The sequence below is a fragment of the Zonotrichia albicollis genome, chromosome 24 (assembly GCF_047830755.1).
Source record: "Zonotrichia albicollis isolate bZonAlb1 chromosome 24, bZonAlb1.hap1, whole genome shotgun sequence".
Lineage (NCBI taxonomy): Eukaryota > Metazoa > Chordata > Aves > Passeriformes > Passerellidae > Zonotrichia > Zonotrichia albicollis.
The window spans coordinates 1,102,573-1,121,221 of record NC_133842.1 but is presented as its reverse complement, the minus strand read 5'-3'; the positions used below and the strand labels follow the sequence as shown (position 1 = coordinate 1,121,221).

Below are 18,649 nucleotides of genomic sequence, written 5' to 3'. Positions count from 1 at the left end.
AAATGGTTAAAAATTTGGGCCAATTAATTACTCCAAAAAAACAATAAAATATAAAAATAACTTTAATAATATGCTAATATTCAAAATACTATTTTATCACCAATTAACAATGACTCCATAAATAATATATAAAAACGGACTTTCCCCAATGTATTGGAGTTTTTAAATTATCAATTTAATTAGATGATTAGGACTAATTTTTATTTCCGGGCACAAATAGCGAAATTTCAGCATAAAATAAAGAAAAAATTGAATTTTTCATCCACCCAAAAGCAGCGAATCCCTGCTGGAGTGAAATTTCCCGCCCAAAAAGAAGATTTCTCTTGATTTCCCCCAAATTTGGTTCTTTTTAATTGTAAAAAAAGGGAAGTTAAAGATGAATTTTTTTATTTAGGCGTGAAAAGGGACATGAAGCCTTAAAGCCCCCTCAGATTTAATACAACGAAAAGAGTCTAAAATTCCGGTTTTTACAGCAAATATCTCCCTTTAAATGCACTCAGAGCTCGAATTTAATTATTTGTGCGTCATATAAAACAATAATAATTTAAATTTATTTATTCCGGCAGGAAAATAGCAAGAGAAAGTTTCAATTCCCCTCAGGCACCACAGAACAAAAGGCGGTGTGAAAGCACATGGCTCTAAGGGCAAAAAGCCTCCAAAACCTCACAAAATGAAGGAATTAAATGATTTATACAAAAAAATTTAACCGGATAAATTTGAAATTTAAATATTTAATTGTTAAAGTATAAGGGAAACTCTCAACTCCCTTCAGGCTTCGCCTAACAAAAGGCGTGCCCCGGGGGGGGAATATTCGGAGGATGTAAAAAACTAAATTTAAAATCAAAATAACCCCCCCAAAATGGTATAAGCAGCACAAAAAAAACACAAATTTACCTACAAACTTTATATTTCCTTAAAATACTTTTAATTCTCCCTCAGAAATCCGCTCCGGAGAGCGCGGAACTGAACCCACCCCCCTCACGACACGGCGGCAATTTCCCGCCTCGCAAAGAAGAAACCGCGGGGGGATTTTTTATGATCGAAGCCTAAATTTGAGAGTTTAATTTTCGATGTACCTGTTTGATTAAATTTGATTTATTTTGGCTCGATTTGATTAAATCTGATTTAACGGAAGGACCCGGATGTGTCACTGCGGCAGCGGCGCCGCGCACGCGCCGCGCGCACAAAATGGCGGCGGTGGCGCAGAGGCAAAACCACAAAATGGCGGGCGGGAAATAAAGCGGGTCCCGAACCCCCTAACACATCCCGAAATTACCCCAAAGTTTCCACAAATTCCTGGGAATTGCACCCAAAATCCAAGTGTCCGTGTTAAAGTTGGGGGTTGTGGGCTTAATTTCCATCCCCGCTGCCGGCGAGGAGCATCCGGGCGCGGCGCTTTGTTCGGCCCCCGCCCCACCCGCGATGGTTTCAGCAGGAAAAATAACCCAAAAGAGCGCCCGCAATTTGCGGTTTGGGTTTGAAAAATAAGTGATATAAGTGTAGTGAGGAGAAATACTAAAAGGAAAATGAATTGAAAATTAAAAATAGAGAAGTGAGGCGCGGCGGAAACGGGACAGCATCAAATCCCACACAGCGCGCAATCAAATCCCACACAGCCCCGGAGCAGCGCTGACGGCGAAAAACCCACAATGAAACAACGCCTTAACTACGCCAATTAACGGCAAAATGACCATTACAAAGAGCATTCATTAAAAACAACACAACCAACGCCGTATTAAACGCGGCGGCCGCCGGAACCCCCTCAGGTTTCCTCCCCCCGGTGCTCCCGGACCGCGCTGGGCGCTGCACTCCCCGCCCGCCCCCGGGGTCCCAGGGGCAAGGAGGGGTCTGGGGGTCCCTCCCCGGTGCTCGGGGGGTCCCTGCCCGGGGAAAGAGGGAGCTGTGGGGTCCCCACGGCGCCGGTACCGTTGGAGGCCATGGCGGCGCCGCCCGTTCCGCGTCCGCTCCACGTGGCGCCCGCACTGCGCGCCGCGCGCGCCCGCCCGCCCTTTTATAGCCTCGGCCGGCGCCTCCCACCAACGCGCCAGAGGGGAGGGGGGATCGGGGAGCTCCCCCTTCCGCGGCTTCACGGGATGGTACGGTCCTGGCGGGAAAAGGGGGCGGGGTTCAGAGCGGCGTGGGCGGGGAAATGGGCGGGGCTTGGGGATCGCGGGGCGCCCTCTGGCGGAGAGCGGCGGGAGCGCTTTGGGAACGGCATGGAGACCCCATAGACCCCCATGGAACATTCTAGAAACCCTAAGGAACGCTCTGGAACCCTCTAGAGCCCTCTGGAACCCTACAGAACCCCACAGGACCTTCTAGAACCGTCTGGAACCCGACAGAAACCCTATGGAAGCATCTAGAATCCTCTAGAACCCCATAGAACCCCATAGGACCCTATAGCCCCTCCCTCCTCCCAATTAGGCCCCCCCAATTAGCTCCGCCCCACCCTAATTAACCCCTCCCCCGCCCCAATAAGTCCCTCCCACTCCAATTATACCCTTCCCATCCTAATTAACGTCTCCCCCTCCCTAATTAGCTCCACCCCACCTTAATTAGCCCCTATCCCACTCTAATTAGCCCCCCCACCGCAATTAACCCCTCTCTCCTCCCAATTAGCCTCCCTCCCTAATTAACCCCTCCCCACCCTAATTACCCCCTCCCCACTCATAATTACCCCCTGACCACACTAATTATCCCCTCCCCCACCGCAATTAGCCCCCTCCCTAATTAGGCCCACCCTAATTAGCCCCTCCTCCACTCTAATTAGCCCCTCCTCCACTCCAATTAACCCCTCCTCCACTCCAATTAACCCCTCCACCCCCAATTATCCCCTCCCTTCCCCCTAATTAGCCCCCCCGTCCATAATTAGCCCCTCTCCCATCCTAATTAGCCCCTCCCACCCTAATTAGAGGTCCTAATTAGCACCTCTCCCACCCTAATTAGCCCCTCCCCCAATTAGCTCCTTTCACCTCCCCCCCCGCCCCTCCCCCACCCCAAAAAAGACCAAAAAACCCCCAAATTTCGGGGATGGGGGAGGGGAAATTTCCCTTTATTGGCAATAAATAAGCGACGCCGGGGGTGGGGGAGGGGCGGGGCTGGGTGAGGGGGCGGGGCTTGTGAGAGGAGGAGGAGCCGCCATTGGCCACGCCCCCCTCCTCGAAATTTTGGGGCGGGGCCACCCCAAAATCCCAAAATATGGGGGGAGTGGAAGAGGGGAAATGAGGGGGAGGGGTCAATTTAGGCCACGCCCCTTTTTCTGAATTTGGGGGAGGGGCTTGGGGGGGCCCCACTGCAGGGGGCGACCCCAAAACCCACCCCCGGGGGTGGAGCTTGCTGTGGGGGAGGGGCCGAGTTTGGCCACGCCCCCTCTTGAATTTTTGGTGGTTTGGGGATGGGGAGGGGCCAAGTTTGGCCACGCCCCCTCTTTGAATATTTTGGGGGGGATTTGGGGGAGGGGAGAGGGTGGGGGGAGGGGCGGAGGTGGGGGAGGGGCAGGTGTTGGCCACGCCCCCTCGTGACATGGGGGGCGGGGTCCCCAAAATCGTCACTTCCGGTGCTTCCGGGCGGGCTCGTCCACTGTGGGGGGGGGAGAAAGATTACGTCATCAAACGCGGTGATGTCATAGGGTGACATCATGGCGGTGATGTCACGAAGGGAGGGGTTGAGGTGGCCACGCCCCCCTCCCGCCCCTCCCCCCACGGGTATTAGAGGAGGGGGGACGGTGACGTCACAGGGAGGGGACGATGACGTCATAGGGGGTGACGATGACATCATACAGTGGTGACAATGAGGTGACAGTGACGTCACGGGGGGGGAACAATGACATCACATGGCGGGGGCAGTGATGTCATAAGGAGGGGACAATGAGGGGACCATGACAGGGCGGGGACAATGAGGTCATAGAGGGGGGGGCAATGATGTCATCGGGAGCTGTCAATACGGTGACAATGACGTCATAGGGAGGGGACAATGACGTCATAGGGAGGGGACAATGACGTCACTGGACGATGGCCATTGGGGGGCAGTGACATCACAATTAGGTGACGGTGACGTCATCGGGATGTGACAATGCCGTCGTAGGGAGGGGACAGGGAGGTGACAAGGGTGGCAATGACAATGAGGTGACAGAGATGACATGGAGGTGACAATGGTGACAATGGTGACAATGAGGTGACAATGGTGACACAGAGGTGACACACAGGTGACAATGGCGACAATGGTGATAATGGTGACAGTGGTGACAATGAGGTGACAATGAGGTCACAATGGTGACAATGACAATGGTGACAATGACAATGGTAACACACAGGTGACAATGAGGTGACACAGGTGACAAGGAGCTGACATTGGTGACACACAAGTGACAATGACAATGGTGACACTGAGGTGACAATGAGGTGACAATGACAATGACAATGGTGACAATGACAATGAGGTGACACTGGTGACTATGACAATGGTGACAATGTCAATGGTGTCAATGACAATGATAATGAGGTGACACACAGGTGACAATGGTGACAATGACAATGACAATGACAATGGTGACACACAGGTGACAATGACAATGGCAATGACACTGAGGTGACACACAGGTGACACACAGGTGAAAATGGTGACAATGACAATGACAATGGTGACAATGAGGTGACAATGACAATGACAATGATAATGATAATGACAATGAGGTGACAATGAGGTGACAGTAGTGACACTGAGGTGACACACAGGTGATGATGGTGACAATGACAATGGTGACACAGAGGTGACAATGAGGTGACAATGGTGACAATAACAATGGTGACAATGAGGTGACAATGATGACAACGACAATGGTGACACTGACACTGAGGTGACAATAAGGTGACAATGGTGACACCGAAGTGACAATGGTGACAATGACAATGACACTGAGGTGACAGTGAGGTGACAATGGTGACGCTGAGGTGACAATGAGGTGACAATGATAATGGTGACAATGACAGTGGTGACAATGACAATGACAATGACACTGAGGTGACAATGAGGTGACAATGATAATGGTGACAATGACAATGACAATGTCAATGGTGACAATGAGGTGACAATGGTGACAATGGCCATGACCCCGAGGTGACAATGAGGTGACAATGACAATGGTGACAATGACAATGACAATGGCAATGTGGTGACAATGAGGTGACACACAGGTGACCATGGTGACAATGAGGTGACAATGGTGACAATGACAATGACAATGCCAATGGTGACAATGACAATGACAATGACAATGCCAATGCCAATGACAATGGTGACAATGAGGTGACAATGGTGACAATGACAAGGTGACAATGCCAATGGTGCCAATGGCAATGTCCCCGTACCTGTGGGCGGTGCCGGGCCCCGGCCGGGTCACGCTGGGGACGAGAAGATGGAGATGAGCGGGGGAGGGGACACAGAGTGACCATGGAGTGACCACAGAGTGACCATGGAGTGACCACGGACCACAGAGGTGACCACGAGATGGTCAAGGGGACATGGGGACAGTCATGGTCACCTGGAGATGGTCAGGGGGACAGGGAGGCGATGGAGGTGACCGTGGAGTGACCATGGAGTGACCATGGAGTGACCATGAGATGGTGAAGGGAACAGGGAGGGGACACGGAGTGACCAGGGAGTGACCATGGAGGGACCATGGAGTGACCACGGAGTGACCAGGGAGTGACCATGGAGTGACCACAGAGTGACCACAGAGTGACCATGGAGGGACCAGGGAGTGACCAGGGAGGGACCATGGAGTGACCATGGAGGGACCAGGAGATGGTCAAGGGGACAGGGAGGTGACCATGGACAATGGAGTGACCATGGAGTGACCATGGAGTGACCATGGAGATGGTCAAGGGGACACAGAGATGGTCATGGTCACTTGGAGATGGTCAAGGGGACAGGGAGGTGACCATAGAGTGACCATGGCCCACGGAGTGACCATGGAGGTGACCAGGAAATGGTCACGGTCACTTGGAGATGGTCAAGGGGATGGGGAGGGGATGGAGATGACCACAGACCATGGAGATGACCATGAGATGGTCAAGGGGACAAGGAGGTGACCACAGGAGTGACCATGAAGGTCACCAGGAGATGATGGAGATGACCAAGGTCACCAGGACACCATGGAGGTGACGATGGAGTGACCATGAACCATGGACATGACCATGGAGGTGACCATGGAGGTGGCCAGTTGATGTTGGAGATGACCAAGGTCACCAGGACACCATGGAGGTGACCATAGAGGTAACCATGGACCACAGAGATGACCATGAAGGTGACCATGGAGGTGACCAGTAGATGTTGGAGATGACCAAGGCCACCTGGCCACCATGCAGGTGACCATGGAGGTGATCATGAACCATGGAGGTGACCATGACGGTCACCATGGAGGTCACCATCAGGGTGACCGGTAAATGTTGGAGATGGCCAAGGCCATCTGGCCATCATGCAGGTGACCATGGAGTGACCATGGAGGTGACCATGAAGGTGACCATGGAGGTGACCAGTAGATGTTGGAGATGACCAAGGTCACCATGGAGGTCACCATCAGGGTGACCAGTAGATGTTGGAGATGGCCAAGGCAACCTGGCCACCATGCAGGTGACCATGAACCATGGAGGTGACCATGAAGGTGACCATGGAGATGACCAGGGGATGGTGGAGATGACCAAGGTCACCATGGAGGTGACCATAGAGGTGACCACGAACCATGAAGGTCACCATGGAGTTGGTGTTGGAGATGACCAAGGTCACCAGGACACCATGGAGGTGACCATAGAGGTGACCATGGACCACGGAGATGACCATGAAGGTCACCATGGAGGTGACCAAGGTCACCAGGACACCATAGAGGTGACCATAGAGGTGACCACGAACCATGAAGGTGACCATGGATGTGACCAGGGGATGTTGGAGATGACCAAGGCCACCTGGCCACCACGCAGGTGATCATGGAGTGACCATGAACAATGAAGGTGACCATGAAGGTCACCATGGAGGTCATCATGAAGGTCACCATGGAGGAGACCAGGGGATGTTGGAGATGACCAAGGTGACCAGGACACCATGGAGGTGACCATAGAGGTGACCACGAACCATGAAGGTCACCATGAAGGTGACCATGGAGGTGACCAGGGGATGGTGGAGATGGCCAAGGTCACCAGGAGACCATTAAGGTGACCATGGAGATGACCATGAAGGTCACCATGAAGGTGACCATGAAGGTGACCATGGAGGTGACCAGGGGATGGTGGAGATGACCAAGGTCACCAGAACACCATGGAAATGACCATGAACCATGGAGATGACCATGAAGGTCACCATGGAGATCACCATGAAGGTCACCATGGAGGTCACCATCAGGGTGACCAGTAGATGTTGGAGATGACCAAGGTCACCAGGACACCATGGAGGTGACCATAGAGGTGACCATGGACCACGGAGATGACCATGAAGGTCACCATGGAGGTGACCAAGGTCACCAGGACACCATAGAGGTGACCATAGAGGTGACCACGAACCATGAAGGTGACCATGGAGGTGACCAGGGGATGGTGGAGATGACCAAGGCCACCTGGCCACCCCAGAGGTGACCACAGAGGGTGGGGAGGGGACACGGTGGTGGGACAGGGCCATCTCCTCACCTTCCAGGTAGTTCCTGGCGATGAACTTGAGCGCCTCGTCCAGCAGGATGACCGGGAAGGAGATCTTGATGACCATCAGCCAGTGGGTCAGCGTCAGCGGCGTCAGCTTGAAGATCATCTGGGGACACCAGGGGACACGGCTCGGACCTTCTCAGGGGCCACCAGAGTGACCACAGGGGTCACCAGAGTGACCTCAGGGCCACCAGAGTGACCACGGCGGTCAGCAGAGCCCGACGTGGTCAGCAGAGCCCACCTCTGGTCAGCAGAGCCCACCCGTGGTCATCAAACCCAGTGGTCATCAAACCCAGTGGTCAGCAAAGCCAAGGTCAACACTCATGGTGGACACGATGGCTGTGGCCACCAAAGTGACCACAGTGGTCACCAGAGCCTGCCCATGGTCAGCAGAACCCGCCTGTGGTCATCAAACCCAGTGGTCAGCAAAGCCAAGGTCAAAACTCACGATGGCCGTGGCCAACAAAGTGACCACAGGGCCACCAGAGTGACCACAGTGGTCAGCAGAACCCGCCTGTGGTCAGCAGAGCCCGCCTGTGGTCAGCAGAACCCACCTGTGGTCATCAAACCCAGTGGTCAGCAAAGCCAAGGTCAAAACTCGTGGTGGACACGATGGCCATGGCCAACAAAGTGACCACAGGGCCTCCAAAGTGACCACAGTGGTCTTCAAACCCAGTGGTCAGCAAAGCCAAGGTCAACACTCATGGTGGACACGATGGCTGTGGCCACCAAAGTGACCACAGCGGTCACCAAAGTGACCTCAGGGCCACCAAAGTGACCACAGTGGTCACCAGAGCCCGCCCATGGTCAGCAGAGCCCGCCCGTGGTCATCAAACCCAGTGGTCAGCAAAGCCAAGGTCAACACTCGTGGTGGACACGATGGCCGTGGCCAACAAAGTGACCACAGGGCCACCAGAGTGACCACAGTGGTCATCAAAGTGACCACAGCGGTCAGCAGAGCCTGCCCGTGGCCAGCAGAACCCACCCGTGGTCATCAAACCCAGTGGTCAGCAAAGCCAAGGTCAACACTCGTGGTGGACACGATGGCTGTGACCTCCAAAGTGACCACAGCGGCCACCAAAGTGACCACAGTGGTCATCAAACCCAGTGGTCACTCAAGAGAAGGTCAATGGTTGCCATGTTGGTGACCATCAACCTGATGACCACCAGCTTGATGACCACTGATGACCACCAACCCAATGACCACTAATGTGATGGCCACCAACTCAGTGTCCCCAAGGCCACCAGCTTGATGACCACCACCCCATTGACCACCATCCAATGACCACCAACCTAATGACCACCACCCCAATGACCACCATCCAATGACCACCAGCTTGATGACCACCACCCCGATGTCCCCAAGGCCACCACCTTGATGACCACCACCTTGATGACCACCAGCTTGATGACCACCACCCTCAATGACCACCAACCCCATGACCACCAATGACCACCACCCCGATGTCCCCAAGGCCACCACCTTGATGACCACCAACCCAATGACCACCAACCCAATGACCACCACCCCAATGTCCCCAAGGCCACCACCTTGATGACCACCAACCCAATGACCATCACCTCAATGACCACCATCCAATGACCATCACCCCAATGACCACCACCCCAATGACCACCACCCACCGTCCCCAAGGCCACCACCTTGATGACCATCAACCCAATGACCATCACCTCAATGACCACCAATGACCACCACCCCAATGACCACCACCCAACGTCCCCAAGGCCACCACCTTGGTGACCACCACCCCAATGACCACCACCCCATTGACCACCATCCAATGACCACCAACCCAATGACCACCAACCCCATGACCACCACCCCGATGTCCCCAAGGCCACCACCTTGATGACCACCAGCTTGATGACCACCAACCCAATGACCATCACCTCAATGACCACCAATGACCACCAACCCAATGACCATGATCTACATGTCCCCAAGGCCACCACCCAATGACCACCAACCCAATGACCACCACCTCAATGACCACCACCCCATTGACCACCATCCAATGACCACCAACCCAATGACCACCACCCCGATGTCCCCAAGGCCACCACCCAATGACCACCAACCCCATTGACCACCAATGACCACCACCCCAATGTCCCCAAGGCCACCACCCAATGGCCACCACCCCAATGACCACCAACCCAATGACCACCACCCCAATGACCACCATCCAATGACCACCAACCCCATGACCATCACCTTGATGACCACCAACCCAATGACCACCACCTCAATGACCACCATCCAATGACCATCACCTCAATGACCACCATCCAATGACCACCAACCCAATGACCACCACCCCGATGTCCCCAAGGCCACCACCTTGATGACCACCAGCTTGATGACCACCACCCTCAATGACCACCACCCCATTGACCACCAATGACCACCACCCCGATGTCCCCAAGGCCACCACCTTGATGACCACCAACCCAATGACCATCACCCCATTGACCACCAACCCCATGACCACCACCCCCATGACCACCACCCCGATATCCCCAAGGCCACCACCTTGATGGCCACCAACCCAATGACCATCAACCCAATGACCACCACCCCAATGACCACCAACCCAATGACCACCACCCCAATGACCACCACCCCAATGACCACCACCCCGATGTCCCCAAGGCCACCCCCCCAGTGTCCCTTACGGGCAGGGGGTCGATGTAGAGGATGACGAAGTGCAGGGACATGGAGAGGCAGATGGAGCCCATCAGCCAGATGTTCACCCATGGTGGCATCCGCGCCAGCGACTGGTTCTCCGACAGGCTGGGGACATCGAGGGGACCATGAGGACATCGAGGTGACCATGAGGACATCAGGAGGTCATGGGGACATTGGGGACATTGGGGACATTGGGGATATCAGGATGGACAGGAACCATCAGCCAGATGTTCTCCCATGGTGGCACCTGGGCTGGGGTTCATGGACGGGCTGGGGACATCGAGGTGGCCATGGGGACACCAGGAGGTCATGGGGACATCAGGAGGTCATGGGGACATTGGGGACATCGGGGACATTGGGGACATTGGGATGGACAGGAACCATCAGCCAGATGTTCTCCCATGGTGGCACCTGGGCTGGGGTTCATGGACAGGCTGGGGACATCGAGGTGACCATGAGGACATCAGGGTGACCATGAGGACACCAGGACGTCATGGGGACATTGGGGACATTGGGAACCATGAGGACACCAGGAGGTCATGGGGACATTGGGGACATTGGGGACATTGGGGACATTGGGGATATCAGGATGGACAGGAACCATCAGCCCAGATGTTCTCCCATGGTGGCACCTGGGCTGGGGTTCATGGACAGGCTGGGGACATCGAGGTGACCATGAGGACATCGAGGTGGCCATGGGGACACCAGGGTGACCAGGAGGTCATGGGGACATTGGGGACATTGGGGACATTGGGGTGGACAGGAACCACCAGCCAGATGTTCTCCCATGGTGGCACCTGGGCTGGGGTTCATGGACAGGCTGGGGACATGGAGGTGACCATGGGGACATTGGGGACATTGAGGTGGCCATGGGGACACCAGGAGGTCATGGGGACATTGGGGACATTGGGGACATCAGGGACATTGGGGACATCGGGATGGACAGGAACCACCAGCCAGATGTTCTCCCATGGTGGCACCTGGGCTGGGGTTCATGGACGGGCTGGGGACATCAAGGTGGCCATGAGGACATCGAGGTGGCCATGAGGACACCAGGAGGTCATGGGGACATTGGGGACATTGGGGACATCGAGGTGACCATGGGGACATCACCACGATGACCATGAGCATGATGACCACGATGACCACGACAATAACAATGACACAACCATGACAATGATGACCATGACCATGACAGAGGTGACCAAAGTGACCATGATGACCACGATGACCATGACCATGGTGACCTCACCTGTTGAGGGCGTTGCACATCTCGATGGTGACCACCATGACCATGACAATGACCATGACAATGATGACAATGACAATGATGACCATGACAATGATGACAATGACAGAGATGACCAAGATGACCAAGGTGACCATGATGACCTTGGTGACCTTGGTGACCATGGTGACCATGATGACCACCATGACCATGACCACGATGACCTCACCTGTTGAGGGCGTTGCACATCTCGATGGTGACCACCATGACCATGACAATGACAATGACAATGATGACCATGACAATGACCACGACGATGACCAAGATGACCATGGTGACCACGATGACCATGATGACCATGACCATGACCCATGACCAAGATGTCCTCACCTGTTGAGGGCGTTGCACATCTCGATGGTGACCACCATGACCATGACAATGACAGTGACCATGACAATGACCATGACAATGATGACAATGACAGAGACGACCAAGGTGACCATGATGACCATGACCATGGTGTCCTCACCTGTTGAGGGCGTTGCACATCTCGATGGTGACCACCATGACCATGACAATGACAATGACCACGACAATGATGACAATGACAGAGATGACCAAGGTGACCACGATGACCATGACCATGACCATGACAATGACAATGACCATGACAATGACCACAACAATGACCACAACAATGACCATGATGACCACGATGACCACGATGACCATGACCAAGATGTCCTCACCTGTTGAGGGCGTTGCACATCTCGATGGTGACCACCATGACCATGACAATGACCACGACAATGACTATGACCACGACAATGACCATGACCACGACAATGACCATGACAATGACTATGACAATGACCAAGATGACCATGGTGACCACGATGACCATGATGACCACGATGACCATGACCATGGTGACCTCACCTGTTGAGGGCGTTGCACATCTCGATGGTGACCACCATGACCATGACCATGACAATGACAATGACCATGACCATGACAATGACCATGACAGAGATGACCAAGATGACCACGATGACCATGACCATGACCTCACCTGTTGAGGGCGTTGCACATCTCGATGGTGACCAGCACCGACAGCGCCATCGTCATCGGCACCGGAGACTCGAAGATGTCGCAGTCGAGGCCCTCAAAGTCCACGTTGTGCTCGGAGCACTGCATGAAGTGGGTCTGGAGAGGACACCTTGGGGTCACCTCGGGGTCACCTCGGGGCCACCACCCTGGGGACACCTCGGGGACACCTTGGGGACATCTCAGGGACGTCCAGGAAGGGACATTTGGGAGCTGGGGACACCATCATGGAGGTCCCACCACCACCATGAAGGTTCCTCATGGTGGTGGGACCTCCATGATGGACCTGGGGAGGGTCACAGGGTGGGGACACCTCGAGGACATCTCAGGGACATCTCAGGACCATCCAGGAAGGGACATTTGAGAGCTGGGGGACACCACGAGGAACCTTTGTGGTGGTGGTGGGACCTCCATGATGGACCTGGGGAGGGTCACAGGGTGGGGACAACTCAAGGAGACCTCGGGGACATCTTGGGGACACCTTGGGGACATCCAGGAAGGGACATTTGGGAGCTGGGGGACACCACGAGGAACCTTCATGGTGGTGGTGGGACCTCCATGATGGACCTGGGGAGGGTCACAGGGTGGGGACACCTCGGAGACACCTTGGGGACATCTCAGGGCCATCCAGGAAGGGACATTTGGGAGCTGGGGGACACCATGAGGAACCTTCATGGTGGTGGTGGGACCTCCATGATGGACCTGGGGAGGGTCACAGGGTGGGGACACCTTGGGGACATCTCAGGGATGTCCAGGAAGGGACATTTGGGAGCTGGGGGACATCATCATGGAGGTCCCACCACCACCACGAAGGTTCCTCATGGTGGTGGGACCTCCATGATGGACCTGGGGAGGGTGACCTTGGGAGGGGGACACCTTGGGGACATCCTGAGGACATCCCAGGGTCACCAGAGCTTGGGGACACCTCGGGGACATCTCGGGAACATCTCAGGGACGTCCAGGAAGGGACATTTGGGAGCTGGGGGGCACCACGAGGAACCTTCATGGTGGTGGTGGGACCTCCATGATGGACCTGAGGAGGGTCACAGGGTGGGGACACCTCGGGGACACCTTGGGGACATCTTGGGGACATCTCAGGGTCATCCAGGAAGGGACATTTGGGAGCTGAGGGACACCATCATGGAGGTCCCACCACCACCACGAAGGTTCCTCATGGTGGTGGGACCTCCATGATGGACCTGGGGATGGTCACAGGGTGGGGACACCTCGGGGACATCTCAGGGATGTCCAGGAAGGGACATTTGGCAGCTGGGGGACACCATCATGGAGGTCCCACCACCACCACGAAGGTTCCTCATGGTGGTGGGACCTCCATGATGGACCTGAATTGGGGCTGGGGGAGGTCCTGGTGTGGGGACATCTCAAGGACACCTTGGGGACATCTCGAGGACATTCAGAGACATTTGGAGACATCTTGGAGACGTTTTGGGGACACCCCAGGGTCACCTGAGCTTGGGGACACCTCAGGGACACCTTGGGGACATCTCAAGGACCCTTGGAGAGATCTCAGGAACATTTGAGGACACTTGAGGACATCTTTGGGGACATCCTGAGGACATCCCAGGGTCACCAGAGCTTGAGGACACCTCAGGGACATCTTGGGAACATCTTGAGGACACCTTGAGAACATCTCAAGGACATTTTGGGGACATCTTGGGGACACCTTGGGGACATCCCAGGGTCACCAGAGCTTGGGGACACCTCAGGGACACCTTGGGGACACCTTGAGGACACCTTGAGAACATCTCAAGGACATTTTGGGGACACTTTGAGGACGCCCTGGGGACATCTTGGGTTCACCAGAGATCGTGGACACCTCAGGGACATCTCAGGGACACCTTGGGGACACCTTGGGGACACCTTGGGGACACCTGGCACTCACCAGCTGGTGGTAGCTGACGTTGGGCCCGTCCTCGGCGAAGAGGAACCACCAGGCGGCCGCGCCCACGGTGGCAGCACCGACGTAACCTGGGGGGACAACAAAGAGAGGGTTGGGGACACCTTGGGGACAACCTGGGGACAAGGTGGGGGACTCCAAGGGGACAACTTGGGGGTCTCCACGTGGTTTTTTGGGGTCTCCAGGTGGTTATTTGGCATCTCAAGGTGGTTTTTTGGAGTTTCCAGGTGGTTCCATGAAGTTCTCCAGGTGTTCCTCACGAGGTTCCTCAAGGAACCTTCTCCACGTAGATCTCAAGGTGGTTTTTTGGGGTCTTCAGGTGGTTTTTCTGGCGTCTCCAGGTGGGTTGTTGGGGTTTCCGGGTGATTTTTTGGAGTCTCCATGTGGTTCCATGAGGTTCTCAAGGTGTTCCTCATGAGGTTCCTCAAGAAACCTTCTCCATGTAGATCTCAAGGTGGCTTTTTGAGGTCTCCAGGTGGACTTTTGGGGTTTCTGGGTGGTTTTTTGGAGTTTCCAGGTGGTTCCATGAGGTTCTCAAGGTGTTCCTCATAAGGTTCCTCAAGGAACCTTCTCCATGGAGGTCTCAAGGTGGCTTTTATGGAGTTCCCAGGTGGTTATTTGGCATCTCAAGGTGGTTTTTTGGAGTTTCCAGGTGGTTCTATGAGGTTCTCAAGGTGTTCCTCATGAGGTTCCTCAAGGAACCTTCTCCACGTGGGTCTCAAGGTGGCTTTTATGGAGTTTCCAGGTGGTTTTTTGGCATCTCAAGGTGGTTTTTTTGGAGTTTCCAGGTGGTTCCATGAAGTTCTCAAGGTGTTCCTCACGAGGTTCCTCAAGGAACCTTCTCCATGTAGATCTCAAGGTGGTTTTTTGGGGTGTTCAGGTGGTTTTTTTGGGGTCTCCAGGTGGACTTTCAGGGTTTCTGGGTGGTTTTTGGGGTCTCCAGGTGGTTCCATGAGGTTCTCAAGGTGTTCCTGATAAGGTTCCTCAAGTAACCTTCTTCATGTAGATCTCAAGGTGGCTTTTTGAGGTCTTCATGTGGTTTTTTTGCCATCTCAAGGTGGTTTTTTGGAGTTTCCAGGTGGTTCTATGAGGTTCTCAAGGTGTTCCTCACGAGGTTCCTCAAGGAACCTTCTCCACGTGTGTCTCAAGGTGGCTTTTATGGAGTTCCCAGGTGGTTTTTTGGCATCTCAAGGTGGTTTTTTGGGGTTTCCAGGTTGTTCTATGAGGTTCTCAAGGTGTTCCTCACGAGGTTCCTCAAGGAACCTTCTCCATGTAGATCTCAAGGTGGTTTTTTGGGGTCTCCAGGTGGACTTTTGGGGTTTCTGGGTGGTTTTTTGGAGTTTCCAGGTGGTTCCATGAGGTTCTCCAGGTGTTCCTCACGAGGTTCCTCAAGGAACCTTCTCCACGTGTGTCTCAAGGTGGCTTTTATGGAGTTCCCAGATGGTTTTTTGGCATCTCAAGGTGTTTTTTTGGAGTTTCCAGGTGGTTCCATGAGGTTCTCAAGGTGTTCCTCACAAGGTTCCTCAAGGAACCTTCTCCATGGAAGCCTCAAGCTGCTTCTTCTGGAGTTTCCAGGTGGTGTTTTGGTGTCTCCAGGTCATTTTCTGAAGTTCCCTCCACCAACCCTCGCTGACCCCACCTGTCCCCAGGTGCCCCCCAGGTGTCACCCCCCAGGTGTGACCCCCGGGTGTGACCCACCAGGTGTGACCCCCCGGGTGTGACCCCCCGGGTGTGACCCACCTCCGATGGCCAGGTATCTGAAGAAGAGCCAGCCGGAGATGAGCGGCTCCTTGGGGCTCCGGGGCGGTTTGTCCATGATGTCCATGGGCCCACCTGACCCAACTGACCCAACTGACCACAAACTGACCCAAATGATCCAGATGACCATGAACTGACCACTACCTGACCAAGGTGACCCAAATGACCATGAAGCGACCCAAACAACCCAACTGACCATGAACTGACCATGACCAACCCCAGGTGACTCAGGTGACCCAACTGATCACAAACTGACCATTACCTGACCAAGGTGATCCAACTGACCAGGACCAACCCCAGATGACCAAGATTACCATGACCAAGCCCAGATGACCAAGGTGACTCAGGTGACCCAACTGACCATGAACTGACCCCTACCTGACCTAGATGACCCAACTGACCATGAACCAACCCCAGATGACCAAGATGACCAAGTTGACCACCAAATGACCCAGATGACCTAACTGACCATGAACTGACCCCTACCTGATGTAGATGACCCAGCTGACCATGAGCCAACCCCAGATGACCAAGATGACCATGACCAAGCCCAGATGACCAAGATGACCCAGATGACCAAGGTGACCATGAACTGACCATCATCAGACCAAGGTGACCCAGATGACCAAGGTGACCATAAACAACCATCACCTATAGCATGCAACCCAACTGACCATGACCAAGCCCAGATGACCAAGATGACCATGACCAAGCCCAGATGACCAAGATGACTCAGATGACCAAGATGACCATGAACTGACCCCTACCTGACCCAGATGACCCAACTGACCATAAACTGACCCTGACCAACCCCAGGTGACCAAGGTGACCATAAACAACCATCACCTATAGCATGCAACCCAACTGACCATGACCAACCCCAGATGACCAAGATGCCCAAGATGACCAAGATGACCACAATGACCACCACCATGACCCACCTCTGATGGCCAGGTATCTGAAGAAGAGCCAGCCGGAGATGAGCGGCTCCTTGGGGCTGCGGGGCGGTTTGTCCATGATGTCCATGGGCCCACCTGACCCACCTGAGCCCAGGACACCCAACTGACCACGAACTGACCAAGGTGACCCAACTGACCATGAGCCAACTGCAGGTGACCCAGATGATCCTGATGACCATGAGCCGACCCCAGATGACCAAGATGACTCAGGTGACCCAACTGACCACGAACTGACCATTACTGGCCCAGATGACCCAGCTGACCATGAGCCAATCCCAAATGACCAAGGTGACCCAGATGACCAAGATGACCATGAACTGACCCCTACCTGACCTACATGACCCAGCTGACCACGAGCCAACCCCAGATGACCAACATGACCCAGATGACCAATATGACCATGAACTGACCCCTACCTGACCAAGGTGACCCAACTGACCATGACCAACCCCAGATGATCAAGATGACCAAGGTGACCATGAACAACCATCACCTATAGCATGCAACCCAACTGACCATGACCAAGCCCAGATGACCAAGGTGACTTAGATGACCAAGATGACTTGGATGACCACAATGACCACAGGATGACCACAATGCCCACCACCATGACCCACCTCCGATGGCCAGGTATCTGAAGAAGAGCCACCCGGAGATGAGCGGCTCCTTGGGGCTGCGGGGCGGTTTGTCCATGATGTCCATGGGCCCACCTGACCATGACCAACCCCAGAACACCAAGATGACCACAATGACCAAGATGACCATGATGCCCACCATGACCCACCTCCGATGGCCAGGTATCTGAAGAAGAGCCACCCGGAGATGAGCGGCTCCTTGGGGCTGCGGGGCGGTTTGTCCATGATGTCCATGGGCCCACCTGACCATGAACTGACCCCGACCTGACCAAGGTGACCCAGATGACCATGACCACCACCATGACCCACCTCCAATGGCCAGGTATCTGAAGAAGAGCCACCCGGAGATGAGCGGCTCCTTGGGGCTCCGGGGCGGTTTGTCCATGATGTCCATGGGCCCACCTGAGCCAACTGACCACGAACTGACCACGAACTGACCACGAACTGACCCACCTGACCCAACTGACCATGAAGTGACCCAAACAACCCAACTGACCATGAACTGACCACTACCTGACCAAGGTGACCCAACTGACCATGACCAACCCCAGATGACCAAGGTGACTTGGATGACGAAGATGACGAAGATGACCAAGTTGACCACCAAATCACCCAGATGACCTAAGTGACCATGAACTGACCCTGACCA

General features: G+C 54.4%; 2 protein-coding genes across 2 annotated transcripts in view; both read right to left on the bottom strand.

The window, feature by feature from the left end:
• LOC141731627 (uncharacterized) overlaps nt 1–2,065 on the bottom strand; it is a 48,673-nt gene extending 46,608 nt beyond the window's left edge. Inside the window, 1 exon segment of the mRNA XM_074558041.1 lies at nt 1,927–2,065. Within this exon segment, the coding sequence (XP_074414142.1) occupies nt 1,927–1,939 (13 nt within the window). The 5' untranslated portion in view covers nt 1,940–2,065.
• Nucleotides 2,066–3,035: 970 nt separating this feature from the next.
• Nucleotides 3,036–18,649, bottom strand: part of ATP2A1 (ATPase sarcoplasmic/endoplasmic reticulum Ca2+ transporting 1) — a 55,141-nt gene continuing 39,527 nt past the window's right edge. The window contains exons 15-20 of the mRNA XM_074558193.1: nt 14,634–14,719; nt 12,696–12,829; nt 10,383–10,500; nt 7,674–7,791; nt 5,367–5,399; nt 3,036–3,579 (exon numbers count right to left, since the gene is read on the bottom strand). Coding sequence (XP_074414294.1) covers nt 5,395–5,399; nt 7,674–7,791; nt 10,383–10,500; nt 12,696–12,829; nt 14,634–14,719 — 461 coding nt within the window. The 3' untranslated portion in view covers nt 3,036–3,579; nt 5,367–5,394. The remainder of the gene's footprint in view (nt 3,580–5,366; nt 5,400–7,673; nt 7,792–10,382; nt 10,501–12,695; nt 12,830–14,633; nt 14,720–18,649) is intronic.